The sequence below is a fragment of the Phocoena sinus genome, chromosome 17, assembly GCF_008692025.1.
Source record: "Phocoena sinus isolate mPhoSin1 chromosome 17, mPhoSin1.pri, whole genome shotgun sequence".
Taxonomy (NCBI): Eukaryota; Metazoa; Chordata; class Mammalia; order Artiodactyla; family Phocoenidae; genus Phocoena; species Phocoena sinus.
In genome coordinates, this window is record NC_045779.1 from 12287229 (window position 1) to 12300061 (window position 12833).

General features: G+C 39.2%; 1 protein-coding gene across 5 annotated transcripts in view; it reads right to left on the minus strand.

Annotated features, from left to right (window-relative positions):
- MYBL1 (MYB proto-oncogene like 1) overlaps positions 1-10372 on the minus strand; it is a 34627-nt gene extending 24255 nt beyond the window's left edge. For 2 of the 5 annotated variants that reach the window (XM_032610483.1, XM_032610480.1), the window contains exons 1-3: positions 9982-10372; positions 1000-1105; positions 611-682 (exon numbers count right to left, since the gene is read on the minus strand). In XM_032610483.1, the coding sequence (XP_032466374.1) occupies positions 611-682; positions 1000-1105; positions 9982-10001 (198 nt within the window). In that variant the 5' untranslated portion in view covers positions 10002-10372. The remainder of the gene's footprint in view (positions 1-610; positions 683-999; positions 1106-9981) is intronic. The other 3 variants (XM_032610482.1, XM_032610481.1, XM_032610484.1) reach the window with 3 other exon arrangements.
- Between the last annotated feature and the right edge of the window lie 2461 nt (positions 10373-12833).

Sequence of the window (12833 nt, forward strand, 5' to 3'; positions counted from 1 at the left end):
TTTATTCAAACTGAGCTTCTTCCTTTACAGCTTCTGTACATCAATGCTGATCCATTTTAAGGTTATCAATTTTTCAAAATAATTAGGCTGTTCCTGTATAGCCTTGTAGCATTTCTCTGTTCACTTCATTTGCTGTTATACCATTGAAATTAAACTGATAAAGCTAATGTAAATAGCTTTTCTAATTTAGCTTCCATTTACTGAACACATGCTAAATGTCAGGAACTGTGCCAAACATCCTATACGTTACTTCTAATTCTCACAGCAACATAGCTTTTTCTGGTTTTATTAATTAGCTACCAAAATACTTCAATATATTTAACTTCTCTCAAAATGTTTTAACATTTATCAGCAAATATTTATAAAGCCCTACCCAAACTTCGTATCATTTTTGTTTTAGATTATTAATCTTTTTAGATCCCTGGATAAACTAATTACTAGAAAATCAGACTTTAAAAGCTTCCAACTGTAGGAAGATCGGAACAAAAGAGATGTTTTTAGGAAGGAAATCTAAATCTAAAATAATGTAGACACATTTCTGAAAAATAGCAAATGTAACCCCATGGCCTAAATCATTCATGTCAGCAATAAAGGATAATGTTTCACTTACTTGAAGATGACTAGCAATTAGAGTCCAATCATCAGTTCCATGTTGTTCAACCAACTTCTTTAACTTATCATCCTATTAAAACAGGTATGAAAAATTAGAAAGTTCTCCCTCACCCTATTCCTGAATATAGATACTCTCCAATTCTTCCATGTCATATCTGGTGGCCATTTTTAGAAGGACTGAAGCCATTATAACACAAGTTCTCCCATTTACTAAACTGATTCTGTCAGTCTCAATATCAACCCGCTATTCATGTATGGTTGAAGAAAAATAATGTGCAAGTTAGTTGATGGATAACTTTTCTCATGTTTTGTTTCTAAATATCTTTAATATATATTATTAATCATTAAATACGAGCATGGAATTAGTAAGCCTTATCACATAATTACCTCATCTCTTGTCCATTTTACTCTATTCCAGAGTTTCTTCAACACTTTTTGTTGCGGGACTTCATAATCATGATCAGCATACTGAAGGTCATCATCCTCATCCTCACTGAAAAGAACACAATTGTGAAATCAAGAATTTTACTTAGGGCTTCCCTGGTGACGCAGTGGTTGAAAGTCCACCTGCCCATGCAGGGAACACGGGTTTGTGCCCCGGTCCGGGAAGATCCCACATGCCGCGGAGCGACTGGGCCCGTGAGCCATGGCCGCTGAGCCTGCGCGTCCGGAGCCTGTGCTCCGCAACAGGAGAGGCCACAGCAGTGAGAGGCCTGCGTACCGCAAAAAAAAAAAGAATTTTATTTAAAGATGTGAATTCAATCACTGAATCTGAATACACAGTTACGACGAAAAGAAGCCACTCAGACTAGCAGACATATGTCCAACGAGATTATTCAAAGTATAAAAAAAATTAAGAGTCATACAATGGAGAGGAGCTGTAGTTCTTACTGACACACAGGAATGAAGCTAGATATGTCAGCAGAGGCCAAGTGATAACCTTTATGTCATGCTAAGGAGTTTGACCTTTATTCTTTATTTGACCTTTAACCTAAAGAGTTAAAGGAATTTAAGTAAGGGAGTAAAAGACCAGTATCTTGTGTTTCAGCAAAAGTCGCTGGCAGGAATATGGAGAGATGGAGGAAGGAAGATCAGTTGGTAATCTTTCACAATACCCCAAGTAAGAAATTATTAGGGCCTGGCAACGATAATGGTAAAATACAAAACAAAGTCAGTTAAAAGACACAATGGAAGAAATGAGCCATTTACAACACCAACAAAAAAAGTTAAAATATGTAGAAATAATTTGAGTATACAGATCAAGTTATAGTAAACAATGAAACACTATTATGAGACACAGAAGAACAAATGAAAAAACATTCAGAGCACATTCTTGGAAAGGAAAACAATATTATAGATGTCCATTCTCTGTAAATTAATTCATAAATTTAGATTAAATGAATAAAAATATGAATAGATTTTCAGAGGAACTTAGACAAGTTGATTCTACAGTTCACATGGAAAAATAAACAGGCAGTAATAGCCAAAAAAGTTCTAAAAAAGGAGAGAGAATTAGCACTACCCAATATCAGAATATACTGTAGAGAAACAATAAATAAAACAGAATGGTACTGACACATGTGCAGATACTCAAATCAATGGAACAGAATAGAACATTCAGGAAAAACACAAAACCCGTATGGGAATTTGGTAAATTGTAACATATCAATCAGTGGGGTAAAGATGGACTTTTCAATGAAGAGTAAGACACTGGGTAGCTATCTCAAAAAAATAAAGCTAAAGTCTTACTTTAAAATAAAAACTTCAGATGAACCAAATATTTTACACTTAAAAAAATGAAAACATAATAGTACTATAATAGGGTTGAATTCTATTTTTTACATCCTTGAGTAGAAGAAATCTAAATGTGACAAAAATCAAGAAACCATAAAAGAATAAACCAACTAAGGTCGTGATAGTAGTTACAGAAAGAAGCACATAAAACTGAGATATGAAAAAGGTAGAAACAAAAGGATTTTTCAACTGATGAATCTGAGAGACATGGGAGGAAGATTCAAGGACGACTCCAAAATTTCTGGCTTTGGGAGCATAAATAGAGCTATCCACTGAGATACGGAATAGAAGGAGAAACAGAACTTTGGAAGGTAGAAGGGAATGAGGAGAGTAAGCAATTTGGACTGATTTCAAGGCACTTGAGAAATATACAGGTGGATACTGGATATATCCAGAACAGCACTGTCCGATAGAAATGTAATGCAAGCCACATATGTAATTTCTTAGTGGCCACATTTAAAAAAATAGAAACAGGTGAAATTAATTTTAATAATAAATAATATTTAACCCAATATATTTTTTAATTGTCAATTCAACATGCAATCAACATAATCACAAAATCTTTTACATTCTTTTCTTCTTACTTAAGTCTTCAAAATCTGGTGTGGCATTGTCCAGGAGGGAAGAGAGTGCCAAAGGCAAAAGAGAAAGAGGAAAAAAAAACAAGAAGATGAAGCTGATAGAAAGAGCCCAGGAGCAACAAAGTGAATTCCTAGCTACAGACAGAGCTAATCCGAAAAATAAAAATTAAATTAAATTTTTAATAAAATAAAATTAGAAGTACATAGCAATTCCGACTAGCCACACATCAAGAGCTCAACAGCCACATGTGACTAGTGGCTCTCCTACTAGGCAGAGCCAATCTAGAAGACAACTGGGCACATGGATCTTCTGCTCAGGTAACAGGTTTAGGGTAGACATACAGTTTTGGCAATCACCAGCACATACCGAACAGTTAAAGCCATGAGAGCACAAAACCCCAGAAAAGAGGGCAGGTCTTTATGATAAACTGAATTAGAGGATTTTGAGTAGTCAATGGACTGAATAAAGTATGAGCATCTGAAAATAACATGAGCTAATATTTACTTAACGTTTCTAAGTACCAGACACTGTGGAAAATGAAGGCCTAGATTTAATATATACTGTTTACAGATCCTTTGCAGAACTTCTAATTTCCCTTGATTTGTCAATTCCATTAGGACCAAAATTATTCTTATCCGACCAAACAAGACACCAAAATCCCCCACCCACCTACCTATGGCACCTAACTGCTTCTTTAGTTTAATGTACTTCTGTATTCCAATACTTTCTCCCCTAAAGCCAATGTCTATTTTAATAATCTGCCAGTCCTATTTCCATATATGATTTTGTTAATCTATGCTGAAAATAAAAGCACAGGTTTAATTAAATACCTGTTATTTGCAGCCATCTTCAGCTATCAGAAATATCACTTGATTAGCCACGATTAAACTGTTAAATTGGAGATGGTTCAGGATCCAATGACTTCATAAATTTCTAAGAAGGCTAGTAAACCAGATAAAACACCATACTGAAGCTTGCTGTCCACTGTACGCACTCATGGAACTCACCCATCCTTCTCAATGCTATCACACTTGTCGACCTTCCCAACCAAATTGTAAACTCAGGAGTACAAAGACCATGTCTAATATGTTCACCTCTCTTCATCAAGCACAGTACCTGCCATTCAAACATTTGTAAAATTACTGAATGTTCTCACTTACTCTTTCACCTCCTCCAAGTATTCTGTATTCCAAAATTACCTCACTCCTTCCCAACCCAATCAAAACTTTTACCTCCCTTAATACAGCTGATCTCAAGTTGACATGAGAAAGAAAACTTTTTTTAACAAATGCAAATACCTCTAAGAGGAGATAAAAAGCATTCCCATTTATTAAAAAGAACTTTCAAAATCCAAATGCACCTCCAAGTGGTAGAATTTTAAGCATAACCTGCTGAAACAAACATAAAAAAAAATTCAGTACAGAAGGGGTTCTTTGCGGTGTCTACTAATATTGCCTAACCTTTCCTAGAACTGTCCCCTGCAACATTATCACTTCCTGTCATCCCAAACAGCCCTCAGTAATGCTTTTTACAGGTTCCCATCTCTTCTTCCCTCCCCTCAGACCCCAACACCTTCCATAACAGCATGTTTGAGGTTATTTTAAAAATTAGGTTATTTGAAAACAATTTCTAATTTGGGGACTCACCCATATAAATTTTGAGTATTCACAAAAATATTTACATCACATCTAATCTGTACAAAATTCACCTTATCAGTATTCTTATCAAAATATGTTAAGTTAAAGATATGAATCCAAAAATGTTATTTTGGTCAAAAGACTAGTTTCCAAGGAGTAATATTCCTGAAAATGTGTTCATTTTAACTTTAAAAACCTGCCTTATTTTTTAACCACATACTTGATTTGTGAGAAATTTCTATTTCTACAAGAGGTTTCATTCTCTGTCTTGCATCAGTATGGCCATCATGTTCAGGAAGCTGGGTTTTTTGAGTGGTTGAGTGTGAGGGAGGATTAAAGTAGAATTCTTAGAATCCATCTCTCTACCACTGGGACTTCCCTAGAATCTATCTACCTCTTAGTTTTAGCATTAAGTTATTTCTATATTATTTAAGTAATTGTTGAAAGGATGATAAAACTTTCAAGTAAGCGTCACAAAAGAAGATCCTAGAAACTCATCAGTAGCTAAAACATAAAGCTGCCTGAGGGGCTTCCCTGGTGGCGCAGTGGTTGAGAGTGAGAATGCCTACAATTTGCGAATAAAAACGGGAAGAGATAAAACCCCACAAATAACTTCACCAATATTCTACTTTCACCATTTAACAATGAAAAAGTCCCATTGCTTAAAAATGGTTAGACACCATCAAAACAAATCATTATTTCATTTTCTTTATTTGTTGTTTTATTTGCTTTATTTTTCTGCTTTCTACTTCATTCTTTAGTATTTCTGTATTGTAGCTATCAATGCTGGTAATATCTAATAGTTAAATAAAATCAACTTCCTACTATCTATCTGTAAATAGATAAACCATTTTTAGCCTAGGGTGACTAATCTAGAAGACAGTAAAAATAGGTGAAATTATTTCTCCAGTCACAAAGCAAAAACCGAAGAGGAATTTGGTCTTTGAATCTCCATTCAAGACTTGGTTTCCAGAATCATTCTGCCAGTTTTATTTTTTAAGTCAAATAAAATATTTATTCTGTAACTGTCTAATGCATAACCTAAGTACCATATTCAAAAACTTTTGTAGATTATGAATGAACAAAGTGATTAGGGTGATTATGAAACTGCAAAATGAAGAGCATATGCACACACACAAAAATACTATGACTCATTAGGCCAGGAAAATGGTTAAGAGTAATTCTACACTGGGGTGTAAGCTAATAGGATGTGATAGTCATAACTTTCCCTGTGAAATAATACACAAACTATTCACACTTGGGAATATTAAGATAAAACATTCGAGAGAAGTTCAATTTTAAAGGACATCAATTATTCCACCTAAAAAAGAGTAAAACGTGGTGTGCCAAAGGAAGAATTTGAAATTTTTTAAAATTTATTTTTATTTGAATAGAAACTGATTTGAATTAGAGAAATATCAGTAGTTCTATAAAATTTGCTCCAGTAAAATCACTTCAACTTGATAATATTTTAAATCAAACTGCATCAAGTCTGAATATTTTTATCATAATCAAAAAATACATCTTTATTATACTGTCTTGACAGAATAACTGTGAATTTTTTTTAAGTTCAGTCGAATTCAAGGGATGAAAATTTACCAGTTTGAGTCAATAAAGTGAAATCAGGCCACCCAGTGGTTAATACGATGTACTGCATACATGAATATTTTATTCCCAAATCTGCAAATTAGCATCATTATAGTAAGACAAATTCGACTTTATTTGACCATTAATAGCAATAATGAAATAAATACTGAAGGGATTTCTACCTAGCTATCCATAAACAAAAACAATGCGAGAACATTTCTATTTTATTCCATCAGTGTGTGTATATTTTTAAATGAGGAAAGATGATTACAAAAAGAGTTCAAAATAGGAACTATATTAAAGCTAGATGGTACCTTATAGACCACAAAATCCAAACCCCTTATATTAACAGACAAAAAGCAGGGCTATAGAGTTTACTTGCTTTCCCCAAACAATATTGCTAATTACAAAGTTGATTTAAAAATCAGTTCTCCTATTTCAGTATTCTTCACCCACAACACCCATCTCACTAGAAACAACACAATAAAATTGCTTCCTACAACACACATACCACATACCTAAAGAGCTGGCTTTTGTCTTTCCAGTTTAGTATAGTCACCAGTCATCTCAACTGTAAATACCTGAATCTGTTCCTACTTAAACAGGCCTTCTAGCGTCTAAATGACACTTTTTAAAGCTTATTTTTAAGAGTAGAACTGGCGTTTAAAACCTAAAATTAATTACTTAATACATAAATATGGTTAAAAATCAAATACATGTTAATAACAGATATACCAATTTTAGTATTGCCTGTAAATTATGTCATTAAAACCCCCAGTGGGGGCTTCCCTGGTGGCGCAGTGATTAGGAGTCCGCCTGCCGATGCAGGGGACGCAGGTTCGTGCCCCGGTCCGGGAAGATCCCACATGCCGCGGAGCGGCTGGGCCCGTGAGCCATGGCCGCTGAGCCTGCGCGTCCGGAGCCTGTGCTCCGCAACGGGAGAGGCCACAACAGTGAGAGGCCCTCGTACCCTAAAAAAAAAAAAAAAAAAAAAAAAAAAAAAAACCCCCAGTGGGATCTAAAAACTATTTAAAGTCACAACACCAAATAAACCTTTTCCTTTATGTAAATCCAGATCAGAGATACTATAGCTATCTTAAAGATCAAAAGAGCTAACATCCTTTAGTTGTTTAAACCTGAGGTAACATTTTTTACTCCTTTTTTTTTTCAGATCATACAGGAGAGGTTATTACAGGATTTATGCCTGTAGTTTTATGCAAAACTTTTATACAGCGAGTATAGTTTTCAATCAAATACTTAAATGGTTGTATAGTGGAGATTTTTTTTTTTTTTATGCGTTACGCGGGCCTCTCACTGTTGTGGCCTCTCCCGTTGCGGAGGACAGGCTCCGGACGCGCAGGCCCAGCGGCCATGGCCCACGGGCCCAGCCGCTCCGCGGCATGTGGGATCCTCCCAGACCGGGGCACGAACCCGCGTCCCCTGCATCGGCAGGCGGACTCTCAACCACTGCGCCACCAGGGAAGCCCTATAGTGGAGATTTTAAAGTGACTGAATTATGTCCTTTTTCATTCAACTATAAATTAGGTTCATATTTATTATTAAGATATTTAGTTAAAGGCATGAGACTAGACTTTGCCCAATAGATTATTTATCCTTCAAAACATTTCACATCCTATTATTTTCTAAGATAAATAAGTCATATTTACCTATACAAGAAATATCATTTAGAGCACAAAACACGTTCAAGTATGAAGACCCTAAGAAATACACCATTCACAGATGATAATTCCTCATCACATCTTCTACCTGTATACTCCCATAGGGAGTGTAGCTTCACCCCATCACATTTTACTCCAGACTTATGACTCTTTCAATCATTCTGTAATACATTTCAATTAATTTATACAGCTGACAGGAATAAAAGTCAACAGTGCAATTAATGTTTAGATCTCAAAGCTCACAGTATTGTCAATAAAACAACTTATACAGGCAAATTAATCATTAAATCACTTCTTTCTTAGCCTATTATTATGAAGCATATGCAAATTATGGACAGAAAAACTAACTGGAGAAGGCAGGGTTCTGACATTCAAGCATCCATGTCTAACCATAACTAACTGCTAATGACAGAATTAGCCAAGAAACTGTTTCAAATAAGATTAACATCAATACTGATAAGTAGATAATGCCACACATTGAATATAAACTAACTCCTGTTATTGACTTGACAATATCCACTTGTCACCTTGCTTAATGAACGTATATTTAAAAATTCAAAAGAAAAGGCCTAAATCAATACCTCAGTAATTATAGTTACAGGAGATTTTAATATCTATCTTTTCTGAAGACTGAGAAGTCAGTCAGGTCCTTGATGTTCTATAGTAATAATTCTCACCTGGGTGATTCTGGCCCCCAACAGACATTTGGTAATGTCTGGAGACATTTTTGGTCATCACACCTGGGGGAAGTGGGGTGTTACTGGCATCCACCAGGTAGAGGCCAGGGATGCCGCTAGACATTCTACAAAGCACAGGACAGTACCCCTCCCACCCCGCCTTCCCAATACAAAGAATTATCTGATCCAAAATATCAAGTGCCTAGGTTGAAAAGCCTCTTCTAGAGAATGTGTGTGTGTGTGTGTACATTTGTTCCACCTCAAGAGTTTGATCTATTCTGTAGTTGCTACAAAGTAATAATCTAACAAAGACTTAACTACATTCTATGCTGATTTCTGCAAAAGATACCTTACATGCAGCAGATACTTAATAAATGAAGAGCAACAAACACTATGTGTACTTATTGCCAATTTTTAACAGTAATCTGCAGTGAATGAAGCTAGTACTAAATTTCAACTTGGGAAATACACCTCCAGTTGAGACTTTGAGGCTGTGGATCTAGATACATAAAGCCATTTGGAAATCCTGTCAAACATCTTTTCATGTTTATTTAATAATACTGACAGCTAAAAGATACTGTAGTTTTTTGTCATCTAAATAATTCCTACACACAATTTAGGAGTAGCTACTATAATGACATAAATAAAAATGAGAAGCGTAAATTCATCCTAGCAAGTTTTCCAAAAAAACATGCCCTACCTTGTTGCAACACTTAGGCACAGTCAGAGCCCAACAGACACACAAAATATTAAGTGACTCAAACACATTGTTTTATTTTAAGATCAAGCTACTGGTGGTAACAGTGTGGCATCTTCCCAGTAGAAGATATTAAAAATACATACATAAAGCTGAGAACATGGGTATGGTAATTACAGTAAACATCAAAAAAGGTCCTTTCTCCTCAGCTATTCCTCAGAGGACTTCCACACCTTTCAAGGGAGCAAAGACGGCAGAGGGGTCCCCACCCAGGTTTATCACAAAGTTCCTATTTTTAACTGGCCCAGTCATTCAGAGAAAAAGCGGCCCTCTGAACACCATTTTCAGGTCGTCCAGGCAGGACACTTCCACTTTCATCTGCGGAGCGTATTCCCTGAAAGCGCACAGACTTACCTGTCAACTCCCACCAAGAAGTGGCTGTGAGCGTTTGGGGGTCTGGATGTGCGCTGTGGGGAAAGTCGACTCAAAAGAGCAACCTGGGCATCTGTTAGTCACTTTCTGAGTCTGAAACACACTGGTTCCCAACTCCACACGTCACGGCTGCGCTGAGGCCAGCGGGCCGAAGCGGCTGTGGAGCAGCGGGAAGAAAACCTCTGCCCCGGCTGGGGAGGGCCTGGTGCAGAAGCAGCGGGAAAGGAAAGGGAATCTGAGCCGACACTGTGCCGATGGGCCCGGGCGAAAGGGATGTCACCCACCTGCGCGACCTCTTCGCCATCCTTCAAGTACCGCATAGGCGCGGGCTGGGCGGGGACGCAGTTCAGCCTCCTCCAGCCTCAGGCTAACGCTCCTTCTCCCCGACCCTCCCTCCGCTTCCCTCTCCGAGGTCCCTCTCCGCGGCGACCGAGTGCGAAACGCACGTCCCCGGCAGCGCAGGACAGAAGGACTGAGGCGCGGACCGCGACCCGCCCCCGGTCCGTAGCGCCGCTCCTAGCCCCGGCCCGGCCCGGTCACGGATGCCCCCAACATGTCAGCAGGCGCACTCCCGCCCTCCGCCGGCCCCTCCCGCCACCTCTCAGCCTCCTCGCCGCTGTCCCAGCGCGGCTCCGCCGCGGGCGCCGACCCCCGCCCTCTCCCCGCAGCGAACAGCCCGGCAGGGATCACAGCCTCCTGCAGGGTTTTGTCCGCACCGCCGAATCTCGCGCCCAGCCTCCCTCAAGAGCCGCCGTTTGAATCTGCGCACGCGGCCCCTAATCTTATTGGCTGTGGCGGCCGCACGCGGGGGGACGAGGGCGGGGCGGGGAGAGCGCGCGCGACTGCGGGCGGGGGCTGGGGAGCTGGAAGTCGGGACTGGAACCCGCGGGAGTCGGGGAAGGAGCTGGGAGCCAGGGGGTGGGGCCGCAGGCCAGGCTCGCGGGTCCAGCAGTGACAGGACCCGGAGCGCGCAGAACGCCGCACCCGAGGGGGCGGGACGCCGAGGGCAGCGCGGGGCCTGCTGGGAAAGCGAGTTCCAGGCTCGCGGAGAGGCGTGTCCGGAAGCGGCGGCGGGAGCCCAAACTTCCCGGGGTGAGCGGACGGTGTCCCTGAGGGTTGAGCTGTCCTGCCAGGGCATGTCCCCGCAGCCTTCTCTCGGCCTCAGCTCTTCAGTCCTCGGGTGCATCCCTCCTCACTAGTTAGGAGGCACGGTCTTCGGACTTGAGACAAATCTAACCATAAAATTTGCGCGGCCGTTATTGTTTAAGCAAAACTGCGAGCTATTTTTGCCAAACATTGTAGCTGCTGAACTAGCGAAGACCGTAGCAGGAAACCGAATATCAAGAATGAGCAGGAGTGTGACAGGAGAAAAAGTTTTTAGCTGAACACGTGCTTGGAACTGAAAAGGGAAATAATCCGGGTCGGCGGCTGGTCTCCAAAGTGCTTAATCTCCCCGGCTCTACGGGAAGTAGCTGCTGTGCGCGGTGAAGGAGCCCTGATCCGGGAGAAGAGTGCAGGAAGACCGGAGCGGACTGGGAGTTTCGCCCAGATGAATGAGTACGGTCGTCAACAGTAGAAGGTGACCTTCCTTCTCAGGAGAGACAGGAGGACGGGGCAACTGCACTGGAGGAGCTTCTGGCAGTTAAAACTACTCTAGAGGTTTCAAGTCTAATAACTACAAACTGCTCAGTTCAAGTAGCATTAGAATAGATTAACTACAGTAAGGATTAGAAATGGTAAAGGACACAAATTTGCAAGGTAACATGCTCTACTGCATGGAGCACGAAACCACAGGTTAATATTGTAACAAACTTACATTTTGCTATTTTGAAAGTTTACGCATCAATTTTTGCAAATAAGAGATGCAGGTGCAAATGTGAATTAAGAGGAGCTTGCATGCACTACTTTTAAAACTTAAAACACCTGCCTTTTTATAGTTCCTTTTTCTCAAGGTATGGGTTCTGGGAAGGTAAAACAGCTTTTCTTTCAAATCATTCCTTGCTGTGTTGCTAGTTAACTTTAAAAAAAAAACTAATTTAGAAAGTAATGTCGTTTGAAAACAGTGTTTTCTTTACTCTTGGGTCACACATCACTCCGCTTATTTACATCCTAACAGGAAGCAGAGTTTCTACTATATTTTAGGCTGTAGTCTAAAAGGTATACAGAATACGTTTTTAGAGCTTGAAGAGAGTTGTTTTAGATTTTGACAGCAAACTAAGTCCCTCTCATTTTAGAGATAGAGAAAAACATAATTCCTCAGAAAGATAACATCGCAAATTCATTTAGTTACAAAAAAAAACAAAGTGTGGAATTAAAGTGGTTCACAGTCATTTGAATACACATACTCAAATATAACCTGTGACTTGTGTTTTTTTAATCAAAATATATTTAATAAAGAATTTTAATTCAGAGTATATAAAGAAATCTCAAAACTCAATAATGAGGAAAAAAAAGAAGCAATAAAAAGGGCAAAAGATTAGAGCAGACACTTCACCGAAAAAGATAAGTAGCATGAAAAGATGCTCCACATCATTAATCATTAGAGAAATGCAAAGTAAAACCACAATGAGGTACTACTACACAGCTATTAGAATGGGGGGAGGGGGACTGTAAAAAGTGTTGGCGAAGATGAAGATGCTGAGCAAGTATAACTTTTCATACACTGCCGGTAGGAATGCAGCTGAAACAGCCACTTTGGAAAACAGATGTTTACAGTGGCTTTATTTGTAATCACCAGAAGCTGAAAACAAAGGAACTTTGTCATGCATTTACTCCTCAGCCCCCAAGAGTTAGTTTTGAATAGTCTGTTAATGCTTCTCAAGTCTTTCCACAGAGGTATAGGGGGGAAAACCAAGGGGAGACAGGGGTTGGGGGCAAGTGCTGGAAATTTCTTTGAAAACTCATTTTTTATATTTAAAAATGAGTTTTTAAATTATTTATTTTCTTACTCCAAATCTTTAAATAAATCGCCTCATTGTTATTAAATAAATGAGCAGAAGGTTCACCATGCTCATCCTTCACATGGCTGCACCAGCCTCTTATCCTCCTGCAAAGGCCAAATACTCCAGAGGTTTGCTAACTTAGTTTGAAAAGCTTATGCTGGTTTAATATAGTACCTAATAGACTATAGTTTTCA